The sequence below is a fragment of the Scomber scombrus genome, chromosome 16, assembly GCF_963691925.1.
Source record: "Scomber scombrus chromosome 16, fScoSco1.1, whole genome shotgun sequence".
NCBI lineage: Eukaryota > Metazoa > Chordata > Actinopteri > Scombriformes > Scombridae > Scomber > Scomber scombrus.
In genome coordinates this window covers 12,386,393-12,406,566 of record NC_084985.1, presented here as the reverse complement: position 1 = coordinate 12,406,566, position 20,174 = coordinate 12,386,393, and the positions used below count along the sequence as shown (strand labels likewise).

General features: G+C 40.1%; 2 protein-coding genes across 2 annotated transcripts; both read right to left on the bottom strand.

The window, feature by feature from the left end:
- Positions 1–2,169: 2,169 nt before the first annotated feature.
- spag1a (sperm associated antigen 1a) lies at positions 2,170–12,367 on the bottom strand. The gene is made up of 8 exons (XM_062436214.1): positions 12,028–12,367; positions 9,881–9,980; positions 9,530–9,682; positions 7,969–8,126; positions 4,825–4,966; positions 3,244–3,370; positions 2,811–2,948; positions 2,170–2,249 (listed from the first exon to the last, which is right to left on the bottom strand). Exons 1-8 carry the CDS (start codon positions 12,365–12,367, stop codon positions 2,244–2,246), a joined length of 1,164 nt encoding a protein of 387 aa, XP_062292198.1. The 3' UTR covers positions 2,170–2,243.
- A 4,882-nt stretch (positions 12,368–17,249) lies between these two features.
- polr2k (RNA polymerase II, I and III subunit K) lies at positions 17,250–20,174 on the bottom strand. The gene is made up of 4 exons (XM_062436147.1): positions 20,091–20,174; positions 19,835–19,903; positions 17,783–17,875; positions 17,250–17,495 (listed from the first exon to the last, which is right to left on the bottom strand). Exons 2-4 carry the CDS (start codon positions 19,893–19,895, stop codon positions 17,473–17,475), a joined length of 177 nt encoding a protein of 58 aa, XP_062292131.1. The 5' UTR covers positions 19,896–19,903; positions 20,091–20,174; the 3' UTR covers positions 17,250–17,472.

Genomic DNA, 20,174 nt, shown 5'->3' with positions numbered 1-20,174 from the left:
GTAGGACATCGAAAACAAGAAGGGAATCAGCTTTTAAGACATTGAAAGGCCATGCACACCAAAATGGGTGTTTTCAGTCATTTTGGTCAATTATCTTGACTTTGGGCAGAGCTGTGGAAAAACAGGTCACCAAACTTAAAAAGTGTACTAATAAAAATGATACAAGTTTTCTTTTTCTTTTTTTCCCAACAAACCAGGTATAAAAAAGCATAAATGATTCAGGGAGACGTCACTCAAGCACAGTTTGTACAAAGTCACAGCGATGAGCTTTAATCAGGTTAACTAAGTGAAAACACCTGTGTTTGTGTGTGTGGACCAGGGCTGTGTCGGGGAGTTGCTCTTAATTTTCTGAAATGTCTGACGTTCTGTTAAACCTCTGGGTTACTGATAATTGTGATAAATCTATCTTAGTTTGTAGGTTTGCAGATTTTTGCCTTTTCTTTAGAAATAAGTTGCTGCTGAGTTCAGGAAGGAGATCCAGGCTGAGAGTGGGCGGACTGTGAAAAAAGCTAGTTGACATGGATAGGACCATATAGGGCGGCACAGTGGTGCAGTGGTTTAAGCACTATCACCTCACAGCAATAGGGTCCTGGGCTTGAACCCAACAACCGGCTGGGGTCTCTCTGTGTGGAGTTTGCACAACTGCATGGATTCAATCAGGGCACACTGGCTTCCTCCCGCAGGCCAAAAAAATGCAGGTTATATTAACTGGTGACTGTAAAGTACCAGTAGGTGTGAAAGTGAGTGTGAATGGTTTTCTGTCTTCATATGTGAGCCTTATGATTGACTGGTAACCTGTCAAGGGTCTCATCCAATGTCAGCTGGGATTCTCTAGAGGATAAGCAGTAAAGAAAATAGATTGATGGACCTTAATTGACTTTATTTGACATTATTAATCTCATTTGCTGATATTCCACTACATATTCAAAGACATGTTTGCTAAACCTTTCACATGTGGGAGAACAATCAGGTCGAACCGTGTAAAATTTATTTAGGACATAATTGCCATAGATACATTTTTAAAGTGAAGGTTCTCGACCTCAGCATCCTAAATCATTTTTGTTATGGCAAAGAGAGATTAGCTTTGCCAGGCTGTGTTTTAATACTCAATATGATTTCCTAAAAGAAGCTGTGATGAGTTTCTTACTGCAGCTGGAAAAGAGCAGAGATGTGGTCAGTAGTCATAATGGATGCATTAAGAGAAGTGTGATAGTATTGATCAGAAACCTATCAAACTTATATTCTGTACACTTATACACACACAAAAACACACACAGTCATCTTGGTTACATTCAGTAGTTGAACCTGAGACTTACAGCAAGTCTTACAGTACATGATAACGTAACCTGTAACTCTTAATTTCAGCAGCAGGATATTTTACTTGATCTTATAATTATCGACTTTAACTATGAGCTCAGGGTTTTGTGGTAAATCACTATCGTATAATCTAAAATTTAACTTAGGATACAAAACCTCACTAAAGTCAAGCTCCTGGATCTCGACTAAAACAGCAGGATTGTCATGAATTAGCTGCAGAGATCTGTCCTAAAGCAGTAACCAACACTAAATGACAGGTTTAAAGTAAGCTGTTCGCCTCTCTTTTTGAATTTGTAGCAGCTGTGGTGATGACACATGTAAACAATGACAAACCACGGACACATAAGGATCTTTTTTGGGCCTTTCTTATCCATTTACACATAACCTGCATCTCAAACAGATACTGCATTCAAATTAAATCAATTTCTTTTACATCATATTGAAAACCAAACAACATGTTTAAAACAAATTTAAATAAAACTTGTTCTTGGCGTATTTCACCGTAACTGTGGTGGAAATCTCAATAAGGCACACATAATACACTCTCTCTTTCCTATATAACAGCGCTGTGTGGCCTGTCACATGAAACTGTATGTACATGTACATTACATCATAATGTGAATGGTTTATAGTGCAAGCAAGTCACGAGGTCCTTGACATTAGCCTTTTTAAAATAAAGCTGCCCATTATGTTTGTGTTATGTCATGTACTCAGGAGTTATGGTGCGGTTTGCACTCTTTGCAGATGGTGCAGAGCTGAAAAGCTGCTCGTCCGAGGAGGAGGAGGGCGTCTTGGTCTTGGCCGTACTGGTCTTACTTACTGCAGTTGATGGCTTTAGAAGTCCTTTTCCTCCAGAACTGCTGCAATACAGTGTTTGTCCACACCTGTGTCATTCCTCCGCCTCCACATTGGTCCACAAAGAACCATCAAACCTGAAGGAAAGTGAACAGAAGTCAGCCTTCCTGTGTCTGTTTTGTTCTTGTTGAATTATTTAGAGTGAATTACAATGACATAAATATGTAGAAGCATGGTAGAGGTTTCTGGCATAACTTGATCACAATCTTTCTTCCAAGTTGCATGGAGAAGGGAAAAATAAGGTTAAAAAGTCAAACCTCCAGCAACACTTGTAGAATACAGAACAACTTTATTGTTAGACCAAATGGTTAATGGACCAAATATGATGTCACCCATGTCGTTTTAGATACTCCTCTTGCCTCCCTGTCTGTCTGGGATAATGATTGGCCTGAAGTCACATGACCATATACCCAGCCCATCTCAGTAGATATATGTCTGGATGGTTATTTTTTATATATTTTTTTACCTTCTTGAATTTGTTTCTCCATTTTAACTACCCTGTTTAATTGCTGTTTTTATTTGTTTTATGATGACCCTGATGAGGGCAACTAGCCGAATGACATAAATACATCCAACATGAAAATCAGCCAGAAATAATGTGTGTGTGTGTGTGTGTGAGTGTGTAAACCATCTCTCACCCTCGGTGTGTGTGCAGTGCTGTCCATCAGGCTCTGTCTCAGCAAGCTCGTCACCACCTCAAGCTCCTGCTCGGCCTCCCGGACATTTGGGTCCAGCTGGAGAACTTCCTGAAGGTCGCTGCTGGCCGACAGGTAATCCTGAGGATGAGGTCATTCACACACACAGCACAGCAGTTAGTAAATTGAATTTGCACGTGATCTCTGCTGTTTTGTCTCCATTTTGTCCCTCTGGTCTGTCTAGATTGTTGCATTATGTGACTGTGTTCTTTTATTCACTTGGCTGCAACCAAATTTCCACTAGTGGGATATTAAAGTTTGACCTGATTTGACATGCACACAAAGAGTGAACACTGGAGATGAAAAGAAAGGAGAAATTTCACAGACCATCTCCTAACTACTTGCAGAGAAATGACTGAATGTGTGTGACAGGCACCTGTAAACCCTTATGAGCCAGGGCCCGTCTGTAGAAGGCTTTCTTATTGGCCGGATCCAGCTGCAGCGCAGAGTCACAGTCGTGTTTGGCCTCTTCAAAGCGATTTAGCTTCAGGAGGCAAATAGTTCTGGAAGAGAGTCAAAGAGGGAAGCACATCAGTTCCTGTCAGACCAAACTATCCACATGGTTCATTAATGTTACTCAGAAATAAAAACAATATGGATGGGTGGGTTTGATTTGGGCTGGTATTTATTAATTAGTATAAGGCAGCCACACTCGGAGCATCTCTCCTTTCCGTCACATCTGTATTCTTGCTTAAGGGTTTTATGATCATGATACCAATTATTTAGTCTCTCATTTTTCCACAAATTAAAGCTGTGCCTAGTCTCTGTTTGGGTTAGGGGCCATATAATGAGATCTTTAATAACTACAGGGTGGACAGTGATTCACTTCCTGCTGTTTGAATGTTAGATCTGTGACTACATTTAGATCTCTGTTTCAATCAGACGAAGCCATAAAATAAATTTAATCAGGTTCAACTGTTCAGGAGTCGGCTGATTATAATATCTATGGAAAACGGATACTGACTTCTGCCGCAGACACGCAAGATTATATTTGATCTCACAGTGATGACAGATTTAAGACTGGAGTTGACATCTGGATAATCACATAGTGCCCTCTACCGTTTTACATATAATACTGATCATCAGTTTTAAAAATAACAGTGACTGTGCTTACATGTGCTCTAGTATCTTGGTTGAGATCTGGTTTTAGGAGTATCCTGGTTAGGCGAGTATATTTGAATAGCACATTTTAACAACAAAGCAACTTAAACTGCTTCATATAAAACATAAAAGGTATAAAGACAGAATGTAAAAGCAACACAAGGCAATAAAAAATGACATTTAAATACAATTAAAAAGTGTTAAATTGGAAATACAAAGAAGCTCAAATAAAATAAAACAGATTAAACAGGAGAGTAAAAGTTTCAGTGCAGTGTGAGATTATAAATAAAAGCCTGTAATTTGATTTTAGAAAAGGAGGAAAAAACACAGAAAAGCATTAAAGAACTGAGGGTTGCAGCAGACTTGCAGTTTTCTGGGGGTTTGTTCCAGATATGTAGGTAATAAAAGGTTCGATTTTGTACAACTTATCATGGTTTCAGAAACCTGGATTTGCTACCTGGAAGACTCCAACAGAAACCATGATACTGTCCCATGCAAACACCTGATCCAGCATTCTTCATTAGTACAGATCACAGCGGCTGAGATGATGAGAAATCATGAGCAAAAAGTGCCTAAAGTCAGAAGCTTCTTATTCATTGTTGCCTTTTTTCACTTTTTGCAATATATGGAGCTGCTTTGTAACTGTGAGAGAGACTGTTCATGTCTGTGGCCATTTGCATGACAAGTTAGTGTTATTAGTATAATTTCTATGATTTAATGCATGAAAAATGGTTACATATCTTACAGTTTTCAAGCTCAAGATAACCTACACAAAACTAATTTTCTGTTACTGTTATTTTTGTTTCAATCAAAGATGATCCAACAGGTGTTCTGTGTGTTCATGCTGAGGTTGTACCTGTTGGTGTAGACGGCACATTCTTCAGGTTTTAAGGTGAGACATTCACTGTACTTCTCCAGAGCCGCCTGGAATTGGCTTTTCTTGACCAGGTCGTTGCCTTCCTGTTTCAGTAGAGTAAAGCGGGCCTCTTTTCTTCTGGCTGTGGACAGAAAAACGTAATTTAGCACAACAAAAAAGAAACAGCGTCATCAGTGTCTGAATTATTAACTAGACTTCCTGAAAATGTCATATTCTTTCGATGATTCTTCAATCAGTGTCCGTGGAGATTTATGGATATGTGACACACGTCGGCGCAGACTTTATGAAGTGTGTTTGTCTTTTGAAGAAGCCTCTCTCATCACTTCAGCATGCACACTTTTCCAGGAGCGATCGATAAAAATCCATCAGCCTGTCAGCAGCAGTCTGAGCAGGCCAGAGGGGGATGAGTCAACCGCTGCTTACTGAGCGCCCTGCATTGCTGAGAAAACCACTATGTCTAATGACTTGGGGAACACACACACACACACACACACACCTAAACACATCATCAGAGTCATGAACACACACACAAACACCTTAAGAGATAATTATGATCTGGCATTTATCGAATAACCCAATTATTGAAAGAAAGTCTAAAGAAAACTGACACAATACAGCGTAGCACAATAGCAACAAATCAATCTCTGTCTAATCTTTTCAAAGTTTGTCTGTTTATAGACAATAAAAGTCTTACACATTATTAATAAAAAACATTAGTTTGTGTGTGATGTAAAATATTTGGAGGCAGAATTGGCTGCGAGCGTCAGGAGAGATTTGTTTTATTTCCACATTAACAGCAGCTCAACCTAAGTGCAGCGCTGACCTAACTTATCCTGTGGCTATTTAAAGCACAATGCTCTCTCACGTTAGCTTTACGCAGGAGATTAATCCACCATTAATCTTTTCTCTTTTTTTTAATGTTTCTTGCATAATTCAGAGTGAATCGAAAAAACAAAGAGCTTAAATTTGTTGCTAATAATTAGACTTTGCCTGAGGACTTCAGGGCTGCAAACTCTGTATTTTTATTTGTGTGCTGTTTTTTATCGTAAGGCACTTTGTAAATGTGTTATTAAAAGTGCTATAATAAATGCCCAGCAAGCACATTTTCTGAATTATTTGAATTTCAATGTCAAAAATATTCACGAAACCTCAGAAAAAATGTGTAGTTTATAAACTACATTGGCTTTTTTGTGATTTAAAGGACGAGTGTGCAAAATTTGGAGGTATCTATTGGCAGAAATGGAATATCATATACATAAGCATGTTTTAATAAGTGCTTTATCACATTTTTAATTGTTATATTTTTTCTTGTGTTTCGGCCACCAAAGGTTCTCCTACACTCTTGACAGAAGAGGGGTGGGGGAGTATTCAGTTAGTTGCAATCCGACCTCACTATTAGATGCCACTAAATCTTACACACTGCACCTTTAATCGTAAATGACTGCAACTGTTTTAACCCTTTCATGAATGTCCACTGCAGTGACCAGTATGCATGAAAGGGTTAAATCTATATGTTTTCAAATACACAGAAATAATATTTAATAGTTTTATAGTTTGTTAAGTAAAGTGAAAATATCATTAATCTTTGTTAAACACATTCCAGGATTCATTTTGTGTTTAGTTTAGTTTAAAGTCTGTGACTGCTCCACTTTGGGCATAGTCTGCCAACAAAGGCTCCTCCAGGGATCCTGATCCTGGGCCAGTTTCTCCAGCTGACCCCATGTATGTCCAGCTCTCTTCATGTCTGCCTCCAGGTCACCGCACCAGGTGTTTGGGTTTTTTTTTCGACTGCCCCTTTTCCTTTTTCCTTGTGGATTCCAAAAGAGGTCTTATGTGCTGGATGCAGGCTTGCAAAGACTGTGACCAATCCATCTCCAGCATCTTTAGAGGATTTATTCGTTTGCAGCCTGTTGTCCTGTTCTCTGCTTCCGTTTTTTGTTGCTTATAATATCTGAACAGTGAATTTGTAAGATTACTCTGAAGCAGGCATCGGTAAATGTCTGGTCCAGGTCTCTGCTCCACACAACAAAACAGGCTTCACAGTGGTACTGAAGAACCTGAACTTGGTGTTGATGGCTTACGTCATTTTGTGAGTAAGCTGTGTTATAATGATTTGTGTTTTCCAGAGTGACTTTCAGCATCCCCCCAGAGAGCAGAAATGACCTCAATGTATTTGAGCTGTCAGTTATATGTACAAAAAGAAAGGAGAGAGTGGTGATGAAAGAATGCTAATTATAACTGTAACTGCAAGAGTTTCCACCTGAACAACACCAGCAACACGACAACACAGACTGTGGCTGCACTGATTTACAGTCTGGTAGAAATTGGTCACTTCTTAACCCAACTGTATGCTTATAAATAAAATAAAAACATCAAATGCTACATATTTCCAGTAGTAAAATAGGATTTTAATAATAAAAATTAGGCTTTGGCTCTTGTATGTATCACATAGTGCTAAACACTGATAGTGACTTGAATAATTTCCCATCTGTTACCCCAGCAACAGCCGTGTACTACTCTGAGATTAGTGTTCTGTCTTTGTGCTGCAACCATTAGTGTATATATGTGTTCTTCATCTGATAGAGATCTAAAGCCTGTGTACAGTCATTGTATGCGGTGCATACAAATAAAGGAATTTATTTCTACGGTGTGTGTGTTTTTATGACTGTTTACCAGATGCATTTGAATACATCTGAATATGTGACACATGTAGAGGCTTCTAGTCTGAGCAGGAAACCTGACCTGAATTGTTCCATTACAGCAGCGTTACAGTCTGTGGATCGCCTTCCTCTCTGCATTATTGATGGTCCTCCCACACACACACACACACACACACACACACACACACACACACACACACACACACACACACACACAGTCACACAGTCACTATCTATCAGCAGGAGCACCTTCACTTCACCACTGCTCAGCACTCACACACAGATTCTCTCATTGATCGACTTCTGCTGCAGCTTCACACTTCAAGGGTTTCATTTCACATTTTACTACCCACAATTCATAAGGCAATATATTTGCTACATATCTTTGCGTCAGAGCAGTAATATCTCGTCCATGTGAGCTATTTAACTGCTCACACAGCTAAGAGGAAGTGATGTTACTGACCTTCCTCCTGCACAGCCCTGGCAGCTCGGGCCTGGGCCACCTCGGCACTGACCGGCCTGTCTCTGTGTTGCTGCTGGACAGACAGTGGCACCGTGGGAATCCCTGGAAGCTTCTCTCTCCACTCAGGCCCGTCTTGCTCAATCAGCATCTTTGTGATCCTGGTAGAAAGATGAACAGAGGAACATGAAAATGACAAAAGGTTTTGTAAGTTTAGTGTTTGTATTAGTTATATCAATGCTGAGATCACTGCAAGATTTGTAGGCTCCACTTTGCTTGTTGCTAGGAGGAGATTAAAGCTGAGAGGAAGCTCAACAATGTTATATGGAAATTCAAGTGTACAGCAGGTTAAATTTTTGCAGTATGTCCATCTTGTCACAAATTTATAGTGATAAGACAATTTAAAATAATCATATTTCTATTTCCCCAAAAATACATATCTAATATTTCCCCTGTGACATTTGTATTCGGAGTTAGTCCTCTTTGCAGGTTGAATTTCGGCTGTATATGTATATGTATAAAATCATGTATGTAGATATAATAATCATAAAGGTACAGGTCAAGTCAAGCAGATATCAATGAGTCTTTTTCACAGCAGACATTTTTAAGTAGGAAAAGTACAGAAAAAATGTAAACTATTTCAGGATGGTGAGAAACAGATCCAGTTCTCTCTTCATTAAGATCAATGAGCAGCATCATTCTGAAGTCATATTTTGACGTCCAAGTTTTGAATAATTTACTGTTGGTTCAAAAGAAAAAGAGTACTTTAGTACTTTATTGATCCCTGTGGAAAAATTGATGCTTTGCATTTGACCCATCCTATACTCACATAAACACACATGCTGCATCCCAGTTCTTTTGCCGGTGCCTTGGTCAGGGGTACTGACTGGAGTATTAACACCATTATACATGTCTTTGATGGTGGGAGGAAACTAGAGCAACTGGCAGAAACCCACGCAAACACAAGGAGAACGTGCATACTCCACATAGACAGGACCTGAGACCTGAGACAGGACCACTGAGCCACTGTGCTGCCCAAGATTATTAAGTATGTTGACTTCTTAAATACCAACAACAAAACCAGAATACCATAATGATTAGTGTTTAGTACATACTATAAACAGTTAGTATGGACCAAAAATTGGGACACTCTCTTAGTGCTCTCTCCTTGGTGCTGAATGTGTTACCTAAACCAAGGGCAGGCTTAGCTTTCTTGTGTTCTCCCAGCACCAGAATCAGTCATTTTTCTTGTCTGTGGTTTTCTAACGTGACTCGTCATCCTAACCAAACACAAGAACAGCTCCACGAGGAACCTATCGCGGAAATCTGCTTCTTCAAGTGTTTGGCTGGATTAAAATGTGAATACTCTAAGATCTTGATTGTACATGATTGATAAACATTATTGATTACCCTAGTATTTCTACAATTATATTTAGATTCAATAAAATGCTTAAATAAGCTGATATAGAAGTGAACTCTGACACTGAAACTTCTTTTTAGCTCTTCCACTTTCTAGAAGTTATAGCAGCCACATTAAGCAGCTTGGTTTCAGTTTCCAGCTTACCTGTGGACGCTGTCGTGTGCTGCCTGAACCCCGGTGTCTAACTGCAGGACTGTCTTATAATCCACGTAGGCCTTCCTGTAGCGCTCCAGTGACTCATAGGCCATGGCTCTGCGCAGCAGGGCCTTCAAGGAGTATGGCTGCAGCTCCAAAGCCCTAAGAGGATCAGAGAGACACAAGGACAGAGGATCAAGCCTTTTTACACCTGCACACCGTGTCTCAGACGTAACCGGGTTGATCTGTGGCTCTCCATTCATAAACATGTGACATGAAACAAGCACGGAAATACATTCCTCACAACTTTCTTCCGGAAAAATGAAACAGAAACAAACAGAGATGAGGCTCCTGACGTACTTGGTGCAGTCCTGTATGCATTCTGCGCTGCTTCCATCCTTCAGGTAACAGGCAGCTCTGTTGGAGTAGAGAATACACAGATCTTCTGGACTATCAATACCTGCAGGGGGAAAAAACCAGGACACTCCAGTCATCTTTAATTACATTCTATGGGTGTTTTACATGTTAAAAACAGCTTGTTTTTTTATTTTGAACCATTTGGACTCTTTGGGCTTTGGGTTTTTGGGCTTGTGCGTAGAGACAAATTCCGATGATATAAGCAGTTCAGTTTAAAGTATTTATTGAAGACTGTCCAGAGGTGCTGACAGGCTGAGTGGTGCTAACAGTCCCTCTGGTAGAGTCATTTTCTACTCTGTTGTTTCTCCTCTGAGCTTCTACTGCAGTTTCACAGCCAGTCGTTATGCGCCGCTTCAGTGCCTGTGGTGTTTTACAATATTAAAAAGATACATCATCATACATTGTTAGCCAGTCAGCAGTTCAGTCTAAGATATTAAGTCTAGTCCTGTCTTGTGTCCATTGCAGCAGAAGAAGTGATCACTCCTGCCAGCTATGAGAGTAAAAGTTGGCTCTTAAAGGTGAACATGACATTCAATCTTACCTAAAAGCCTCATACACACCAGCACATGACTTCAGTGAACGGTCAGTGATGTTATCTTGTGCCAACACGCCACTGCATTCACAAATCAATGAAGTCTTCACTAAGGTTTATAGATTTTTAACCAGAAAAACTTTTGAGAACCAGCTCTTTACACAGGCAGGTGATGGATTTGAAAATAAGCTACCTGTTAATGAGCATGGGCGTAATACATTCATAACTGACACGGGATACTCTGGATTATGGAGCCAAATGACGCTCTTAAGTATCTGATACCCTTACAAGGGCAAGAGGCTTTCTGTATGTCTCCCATATGTTGTTGAATCAACATTAGTGTCTCCTTCTCCATCCGATGTTATCTCTGAAGACTTTTCTTCATCAAAAAGCATGATTGCAAGCAATGATGTCTGACTGTCAAGATGATTTCAAAACAGGTACACACACTACATGTATGTATAAAGTATGAGGTTAAGTGTTAAGTCAAATCACAATGCTAGTTTTGACTGTGTGACTCTTTACTAGAGCTGAGACAACTAGTCAGAATACACAGACTACTCCTTTTTTGTTTCTGGCTAGTCAGTGTTATTTCCAAATTGCTTATGCCTAAACAATATAGAAAATGTCTATTATTTCCTTCAGTCTTTGCTTTTTCTTCTCAAGACAGTGATATTTTGAAATGTACGTATTTCCAAGTTGAAACTGAGCAAATGTACACATTTTCATTCATATGTGGTCAGAAAAAAAACATATGAATCACCGGATATGATGATGCAAGATTATATTTGAGGGCTGATTCATGAAAGTGATTTACAGTATAATTGTAAATCTCAATAAACAACTCACTTCTAAATATTTTATGTTCAATTATGTATAACTTTAGTATAAATACATGTTCATTTTGATTCATGTGTTGTGTATTCTGACTTTATTGAATGTAAATGTGCAAATTCACCAGTTTGCACACCGGAAATAGGTACATTTTCAAATATCAATGTCCAGGTCACACAATCAAAGTTTGAAGTAGATTAACAGCCATTTTCTACACTTTTCAGGCCTAAGCAATGAGAGGATAACACTTACTACTCAAGAAGAAAAATTGTGTTACATAATGATATCTATATAGTATGGCTTTTTGATGGTTTTCCTTGTCTTCTATGATTGTAAACTGAATCACTTTGCACTTTTGAGGCACATTTGTCACTATTCTCCAACATTTTATACAGCAAACCATATTTTAATTGAGCAAAATGAATTAATATCAGCCCTAGTGTAATCTTTTATCAGCTCTCATGTGGCATGCAACTGTTGATGACACTGACAGTGTTGATCCAGGCTATTTAAGGATTCATGGTGACACTGCACACTGTGTGTCAAGTTTAGCAGTTTAACAGTGAAGAATTGCTTTTTTAATACATAACTGAAAAATGCCTGAGTGTAAAATGTGTCTTACAACATAAATTTGACAACAGAGGTGTTTCCCCCCTTTGATTAAATACAGTTTAGGATGTGATGGCAACAGTAAAATGAACAACATTTTTTAAATCTTGCCCACCTGCTTCAGCACAGCCATCAATAGCCTGTGAATACTTCTCCAAGGCGTCCCCAAACTGCCCGTGTTTAAAGAGGTGGTTGCCCTCGTTCTTAAACCGGGCTAGATGAGGAGGAAGGGCCCCAGCAGGGGCGTCCAGATAACTTGTGTCCACTGCAGGGCGGTCCTGATCCTCCTGTCCACCAGCAGGACTCCTTTCCTTCTGACTACCATTGGCCACCCCCTTCTCTGTCGGGGGCTTTCTCATGCTTCCTCCACTCCGTCTCCTCATCCCTGCTGTGGCCTGATCGGGACTAGGGCCCCCTCCTCCGCTGCCCGGGGGTTTCTCCTGTGCGTTCCCCATAGCTGCACTCCCCTCTGCAGTGAGAACGAACTCTTCCTCCCTCCCCTGCCTCTCCTCTCAGAGATGCAGCTTCATCTCTGCCTGGCTGAGGATTTCTGCTGGACCCGCCCCCTGGATGGGATGTCAGAGACGACGTCACAGAGGGGGGAAGTGCCACAGCGATGCAGTACTGCAGTAGGACAGCTCTGATGGGAGAGCCTCAGTTTAGACTTTAGAGCAAAGGGCTTTGGTGGCTCAACTGAGGGGGAAAAGGACGACAGACTGAAATATTAAAAAAAATAATAAGAGAACAAATGGACAGATAGAGATTTATAGTAGCTGAATGCAAACTAAAATACCAAATACTTTTAATTTAATTATTGAAGATTACATACTTTTTTGGGGGATATTGAGGATATTTTTACATATCACTATAAAAGCACTAGTGTGACTGACACAATGAATGATGGCTGAATTACATCTTATTGGATTGAACAGAGCAGAGCCATTGTTCATTATTTATTTATATCATTATGTTATAACACACGTGCTTCTACCACTATGACTGCCGGGGAAATGTCTGTTAGGCAGATTAAGAGAACAATGTTAATAAATAGATTCAGGCTTAGTCTTGTGATGGAAATTTTGCATTATTTTTTAAAACATTTTAGAGTAAAGTAAAAAAATAATTACCCAATAATAAAATGTATCATTAAATGTAGTCTTGTTTATCACTTAGAGGTGTATGTCTATAGATTGTGCTTTAAAAGCAACTACACTAGTTTGATTTGGTAACTTGAGTTTGAGAAAAAAATTTACTTTCATTATTATGATTATTATTAATCGATTAGACCAGTTATTGCCAAACTAGGAGCTGAAAATGCCACAAGGGGTTGCTAGTTGAATCTGAAGGGTTACAATATGAATTAAAGCCGCAAGCGGCGATGGCGGGCCCTCGCTCACCCATGCCACCGCGGGGCCTGAGGCATGGCGGGGCTGTGGCGTGAAGCAGAAAGTGAGAAAAAACCTGGAAGGAGGCCAAAAATGCAATGTTTCGTTCATCCAGTAGGGGGCAGTCACAGGTAGTTACACATATGGTCTGGTGTGGTCTGGTGTGTTCAGGGCGGCCACTCATCAGTCATGTGAAGTTTGGAGTGAATTGGACAAAGCATGAAGGAGTTATGAGCAGTTAATGGTTCATCCACCAGGGGGCAGTCACCAAATGTGGTGTGGTGCGTTCAGGGGCGGCCCCTCATCACTCATGTGAAGTTTGGAGTGAATTGGACAAAGCATGAGGGAGTTATGAGCAGTTAATGGTTCATCCACCAGGGGGCAGTCAGCACATGTGGTGTGGTGCGTTCAGGGGCGGCCCCTCATCACTCATGTGAAGTTTGGAGTGAATCGGACAAAGCAAGAGGGAGTTATGAGCATTTGATGGTTCATCCACCAGGGGGCAGTAATGGAATGCGTGCAGGTGTGTTCAGGGTCAGTCCCTCATCACACATGTGAAGTTTCGTGGAAATGGGACAAAGCATGAGGGAGTTATGAGCAGTTGATGGTTCATCCACCTGGGGGCAGTAATGGGATGCATGCAGGTGTGTTCAGGGTCAGTCCCTCATCACACATGTGAAGTTTCGTGGAAATCGGACAATGTTGATGCAAAAAATGGCACTTCCTGTTTCCACTAGGGGGCAACATGAGCGACACCCCTATCAGATGGAAGAGGTCTCCACCCTGGACCTGTGTATCAATTTTCATGATGATACGTGTTCAATAAAGCCATCAAAAAGCCAAACGTATTTTCATGGCGAGGAATTGATGGTAGCCACGCCCCCACAGGGACGCCATTACTCGTAGCTTCACAGTGTTCATAATGTAGCTTCACCAACTGGTTCTGCATGTTTTAGAAGTGGAATGAAGTTGATGGGGTCAACTATGTATTTTTCATGAATTTAAGTTCACTTACTGTTACCACCGGGGGGCGCTATGAGTTACGTGGGAAGTTAATATATCGGGACGTTCAGGGTGGAGCCATCATCATGTCCAGCAAGTTTGAAGCTGATTGGATGAAGTATGTGGGCGTGAGAGCTACTCGTATGTACATGGCGAGCACGCCAAAGTTAATTGAGCCCTGGCAGACACGCCCTTTGACCTACGGATGCGCAGAGCACAACTTAAGCTCAGCTAGGTCTGGAGATGTTGCGTACCTAATTTGAACTTGATCGGGCGAACGCTGAGGGAGGAGTTAATTTTAGGCGAGAAAAATCAAAACCAAAATGGCCGACTTCCTGTTGGGTTGAGGTCATGAGGTCAAGAGGCTTTTTTGCATATGTGGGTATGATACATATGTTTACCGAATTTTGTGAGCATAGGACAAAGTTAGCAAAATTCCCTATGGGCATTTTTGGACTTTGTAGGGGGCGCTATTCCGCCATTCTGCGTCGGCCATGTGCGACCACCCAAAAATATAGAATTTCGGATGAGGCCGGACGTCCGTGCAAAAGTATAAGCATTTTCACATTTGGGAAAGGGGCGAAATTGGGGCACGAAATGTCGGAAGAATAATAATAATAATAATAAACATTACAATTTCAATAGGGCTTTCGCCAGGCGACTTGCAGTCGCCGCTCGGGCCCTAATAAACATTACAATTTCAATAGGGCTTTCGCCAGGCGACTTGCAGTCGCCGCTCGGGCCCTAATAATAATAATAATAAACATTACAATTTCAATAGGGCTTTCGCCAGGCGACTTGCAGTCGCCGCTCGGGCCCTAATAATAATAAACATTACAATTTCAATAGGGCTTTCGCCAGGCGACTTGCAGTCGCCGCTCGGGCCCTAATAATAATCATTACAATTTCAATAGGGCTTTCGCCAGGCGACTAAGGTTCAGAAAGCAGAAAAACATGTTTCTGCTTCACAAAATGACATCATAATGACATATATTTCAGTATAGTTTTTTAAACAAGACACACGCAACCACTGAAAACACCAACATCTGTTCGAAGGGGTCACGAGCCAGAGCTTGGGAACCACTGTACTCATTTATTTCCCTTCAACAATGATATAGCAATTTAAAATGATAATAATAATAATTAAAACTGCAAGCAGTGTCGAAGGGCCCTCGCACCCCCCAGTTTTCCCCCCAACTGTAACGCGCGCCGTACGTGCACGTTGGTGCTTGCGGCAGTGGCAGGGCTGTCAAAACTGGCATGTAGATGTCTTTGCTCCTGTGCCTTTAATTGAACATTGTGTGATGCGGTTAATGTCTCCACTAGATGGCAAACTAAGACCAAAAATGAGTCTGGGTGACTTCTCAGCACAAAGGAATGTGAGTGAAGGGCCAAAAAATTATCAAGATTGAGCATTTTTGCCTGGATGGCCGACTTCCTGTTGGACTTATGGTATGGGTCCAAGAGGCTTTTTTGCGCGTCTGGACATAATACATAGGCGTTGTCGATTTCATTTTTCTATGTCAATGTGGAAGGCGGGGCTTAAACTTTTAAATCTTCCAGGGGGCGCTGTGGAGTCATCTTCTCACTTAAAAATCCCAAACTTCAGTAGTCAATCTGTGTGACTGTTGAAGTATGTGTACAATTTGGTGAGTGTAGGAGTTTGGTAAAATGTACAAAATGGATAAAGGCATTAGGGTGCGCTATTGAGCTGTTGTGCCACGCCCAGGGGCAATTATGGTCTCAAATGAAAGTGCTCCTGAGTGTGAACCTATGTGGGCTATTTGGTGATTCTGTGAAGACGGGAAAGTCGTCTAAAGTATGTGGGAAAAACGGAAAATTGACACAAGAAATGAACAATAACTCACTTCCTGTTAGAGTGAAAATTTTGAAAAAAAAAAATTTGGGGGTTTACCCAAGAGTGCTATGAGTCCTGTAAATTTCACTAAGATCAGACAAAGTTTGAGGTCACATGACCTGATGATAACCCTGACCCAAGAGGCTTTTTTGTGCGTCTGGTCATGATATATATGAATCCTAAATTTCACTCATGTACGTGTATGTAGAAGGCGGGGCTTCAACTTTTAATGTTCTAGGGGGCGCTGTAGAGTTATTTTGGCACTTAAAAGGTTGCGGTTATACCAAAAAATAATATTTGTGAGACTTGACGAGTGTGTCCAATTTGGTGAGTTTTATAGTTTGTCAGTACATCCTAAGTGGGAAAAGGCATTAGGGGGCGCTACTGAGCTGTTGGGGCAAAATATTGGGCAAATGTGGTATCAGATGAAAGAGCTCATGATTTGAAACCTACGTGGCAGGTTTCATGATTCTGTGAACATCATAAAGTCCTCAAAGCGGTGTTCGAAAAATGAAAATCGGTGCACGCCACGCCGCGTGGACGACTTCCTGTTTGGTAAAAAAATTCCACAAAATTAATTTCCCAATGATCCGATGAGACCTATGACATATAGAAATTTCATGCAGATCTGAGAGGATTTGTGGTCACATGACCCGACGTGTGGGGGCGCTAGCGAGTCCCCATACCACGCTTGCGTCAAATCACGTTAAATTAAATAAATTTTCACCAGCTGCGACGTGTGTGCAGAATTGCATGAGTTTTCATGCATGTTCAGGCCGCCAAAAATGCGATTCATTTGGCGGCATAAGAACGTGAAAAATAGGGAATAATAAGAATCCTGGCAAAAGCAATAGGTCCCTCACTGACTGGTCAGTGCTCGGGCCCTAATAATAGTATTTACTCCAGATTAATAGAGGAATAGGTACAAGAATTGAGAAATTGGGCTTTTAAAAATGTCTTAAATTGTGTATATTACTGAATTCATTAATGTATCATTTAAAGAGAATACTGACTTATGATAATATGTATATGAACTCATGTAAATTAAATCAGAGAATGAAGAAAAAGAGAACCCATTGAAAACAGTCAAGATAAGTGAAAAATCATGTTTAATAAACCAAAACTTTCATCCATCGCTCTTCTGCAAATACACAGTTCTGTTTGAATGAATGTGAAAATTGTGAGTTTTAACCAGAATTATGGAATCTGCTGCCGGGCCTGGTGGTCAGACGTTACTGAGTTATTTATTTACATTGTCATACACTATAAAAATAGCACAAAACAAAAACAATCAAATCTGCTGCTCTTCTGTTCTTCACCGGGCGTCAAAAACAACCACTGGAGTCCATGAGTCAAGGAAAAGGGAAGAAACCCAAAGATATTTAAAAATGTTACATCATTTTCAATTATATATAAAAGACAAAATCATTAAATCATCCATTTGTAGAATCTGAAACCAACAAAGTTTTCTACTAAGTAATCATTTAGCACTACATGAAATAAAATGACCTACTATGATAAAGAATACATATTTTCTTTATACATTAAATACAGATGTGTTTTATGCACACGTTTTCCATCAGTCATAAATCTCTCTGTCACACCCAGACACATTTGAAGGATACATCTCTTTGTTCTCTTCTTGTACATGATCCTGTATCCGCACTCTCTGCATCGTATCGGATCACGGGCCTTAATTTCATTTTCAGTGTGACACTCTGCAAATAATGACAGAACAAATATTACAGACTGTGCACAACATAACTTGGTAGTTATTTAATTCATGCTGATGCGTTGTTGGTATTAGTTAGTTGTTGCTGTTTACTTTATTTGCACAATGGAGAAACAATCAATGAATTAAACATGAATAAAGTATCACCCTAAATCATATATTACATTATGTTACATTTTGCTTATCTAGAAGGTACAATGGCAGATTCACAAATGGTCAAATATAGCTTCTATAAACGGTGTGATCTGTATCATATATAGAGCTGCAATAATTAGTTAATTAATCGTTTGGTAGCCTGCCATTAAATTAACCACCAACTATTTTGATAATCAATTAATTTTATGGAGTCATTCTTCAAGAAAAAATGCCCAAAATCTTTGGTTTCTATGACAGTAACCAGAATATCTTTACGTTTTGGACAACAGACGACATTTGAGGACGTCAGCTTGGAAACACTGATCTACATTTTTCATAATTGTATCGACCACACAACTAATCGAATAACCAAGAAAATACAGTCTTCAAGACAGTGGGAAAAATGTAATTAATTCTACAAAACATATAATAAAAAATAAATAATAAAGTACTCTATCTATCTATCTATCTGTCAGCAGGGAGAGTTGGAGCATTAAGTAGGTCTGAGAGTATCGTTACCAAGATTAACAGGGGGGTATTCCAGGTAGGAGGTTCAACAAACTCTGAGTCTAACCCAGAACTCTGAGTTGACTTACTCTGAGATGGGAAACTGAGTATCCGGTTCCAGAACAGCTGATCTGAATTAGGTAAATCAACTCTGAGTATGTTAACCTTGAGTATAGCGCGTGCGCGACCACTATACAAAGCCATCATCAATGGAGCCCCGATACCTTGATTCACCATGGCAACTACTGAGAAAAAAAGCTCGAGTTACGTCACCTCACTGTAACTGGAGCTCCCCCTGCAGGCCTGTGGCGAATATGATCATATATTTCACAAAAAGTAACACCGCTGCAGACGCTAAGGAGAAAATTGCTGCCCGAGTCAATGCTTCAGTTATAATGCACCACTCCACTGACTTAACTTACCTCACTTAAAATTGTAGCATACAGGTGAAAAAGTGGTGTAATGTATTTGGAAGCAGCTAAAAATAAAATAAAAAAACATAATTCAGAAAAGTAAGGCACATTTTGCTGGGCTATGATTGTACCTCGCTTTGATTTTATTCATAGTTGACGTAGGGTATTAAACAAAGTAAATATCAATTCAGTGGCTACTTCAACATGTAGTAATTTAAACCTCAAACAGAAAGCTGCTTAACACATATGTCCTCTCATCTAATATCCTGCTTAGTAGATTAACATTTTACACTATTTTAACACTTTTATTTAACACAATTTTACATATAATACATATTGGAGTCATTGATTATAAGACTAACATGTGACGATGTGTAGGCCCTACATGAATATTAAATAAAATACTTCCTAAAAATTAGATTAACAAGAAGGCAGATATGGCCGGACAATGTTAAGAAAGAATTGAGTGTAATGAACAGTGATACCGTTCTAACAGATATTCATCTCGGAATGAAAGCACATCCAATTGAGCCCTGAGTACATCTCCCGACATAAGGCATTGCGAAAATAATTCTGCCTCTATATCTATCGGATTGCGAAGAAACGGACAACCCATGTCTGGCAGCTTGCTGTCTGGCAGGTGGGAGGAGACAGGTAGAAACTCCGGGTTTCTTACAGAAAACCTGCCAGCGAGCAGGTTTATGTTCACAGAGTCAGTTACCATGGTGACTGACTCAGAGTTTCAGTTACCTCACTTTCTGGAACGGATAACACGGAGTTTCCCTCATCTCAGGGTTAACTTACTGAGTTTTCACATAACCCGCTTTCTGGAATACCCCCAGCTGTAGTTGCCGTGTTATTAATACAGATAACTAATATTTGTGTTGTACCTCCACATATGTAGATCATGGGCTGCTGCTTGGGTGGCTGTAAATCTTTCTGTGGATCCATTTTTGACCCTAAATGATGAAAGAAGACATCATGTTAACACCATCCCATCTGCATCGTTACAGCCTGCTAACAGACACAGCAGCGAGCAGCAGACACTTAGCTGTATTAAAAACACTTTAAGCGGTCAGAAAACGCAGAATAAACACAGTAAATATGAAACATGTGGAAGAAAGATGATACAATAAGGCACTTTACCGTTTTATTTCGCTTGTAGTTAGATGTTTACCTCTCTTTTCATCTCACACTCTGTCTGCGCACATGCGTACAGTCTTCTTCTAC

Excerpts from the sequence above, each read along its gene's own strand:
- spag1a (XM_062436214.1), bottom strand. The coding sequence starts at position 12,367 with ATGGGGAACGCACAGGAGAAACCCCCGGGCAGCGGAGGAGGGGGCCCT. Across the intron at positions 9,683-9,880 it reads TGCATACAGGACTGCACCAA|GGCTTTGGAGCTGCAGCCAT; the intron begins GTACGTCAGGAG and ends TGATCCTCTTAG. Across the intron at positions 4,967-7,968 it reads CAGGGCTGTGCAGGAGGAAG|CCAGAAGAAAAGAGGCCCGC; the intron begins GTCAGTAACATC and ends TTCTGTCCACAG.
- polr2k (XM_062436147.1), bottom strand. The coding sequence starts at position 19,895 with ATGGATCCACAGAAAGATTTACAGCCACCCAAGCAGCAGCCCATGATC. Across the intron at positions 17,876-19,834 it reads CATGATCTACATATGTGGAG|AGTGTCACACTGAAAATGAA; the intron begins GTACAACACAAA and ends CATTATTTGCAG. Across the intron at positions 17,496-17,782 it reads CAAGAAGAGAACAAAGAGAT|TGGTTGTTTTTGACGCCCGG; the intron begins GTATCCTTCAAA and ends CATGGACTCCAG.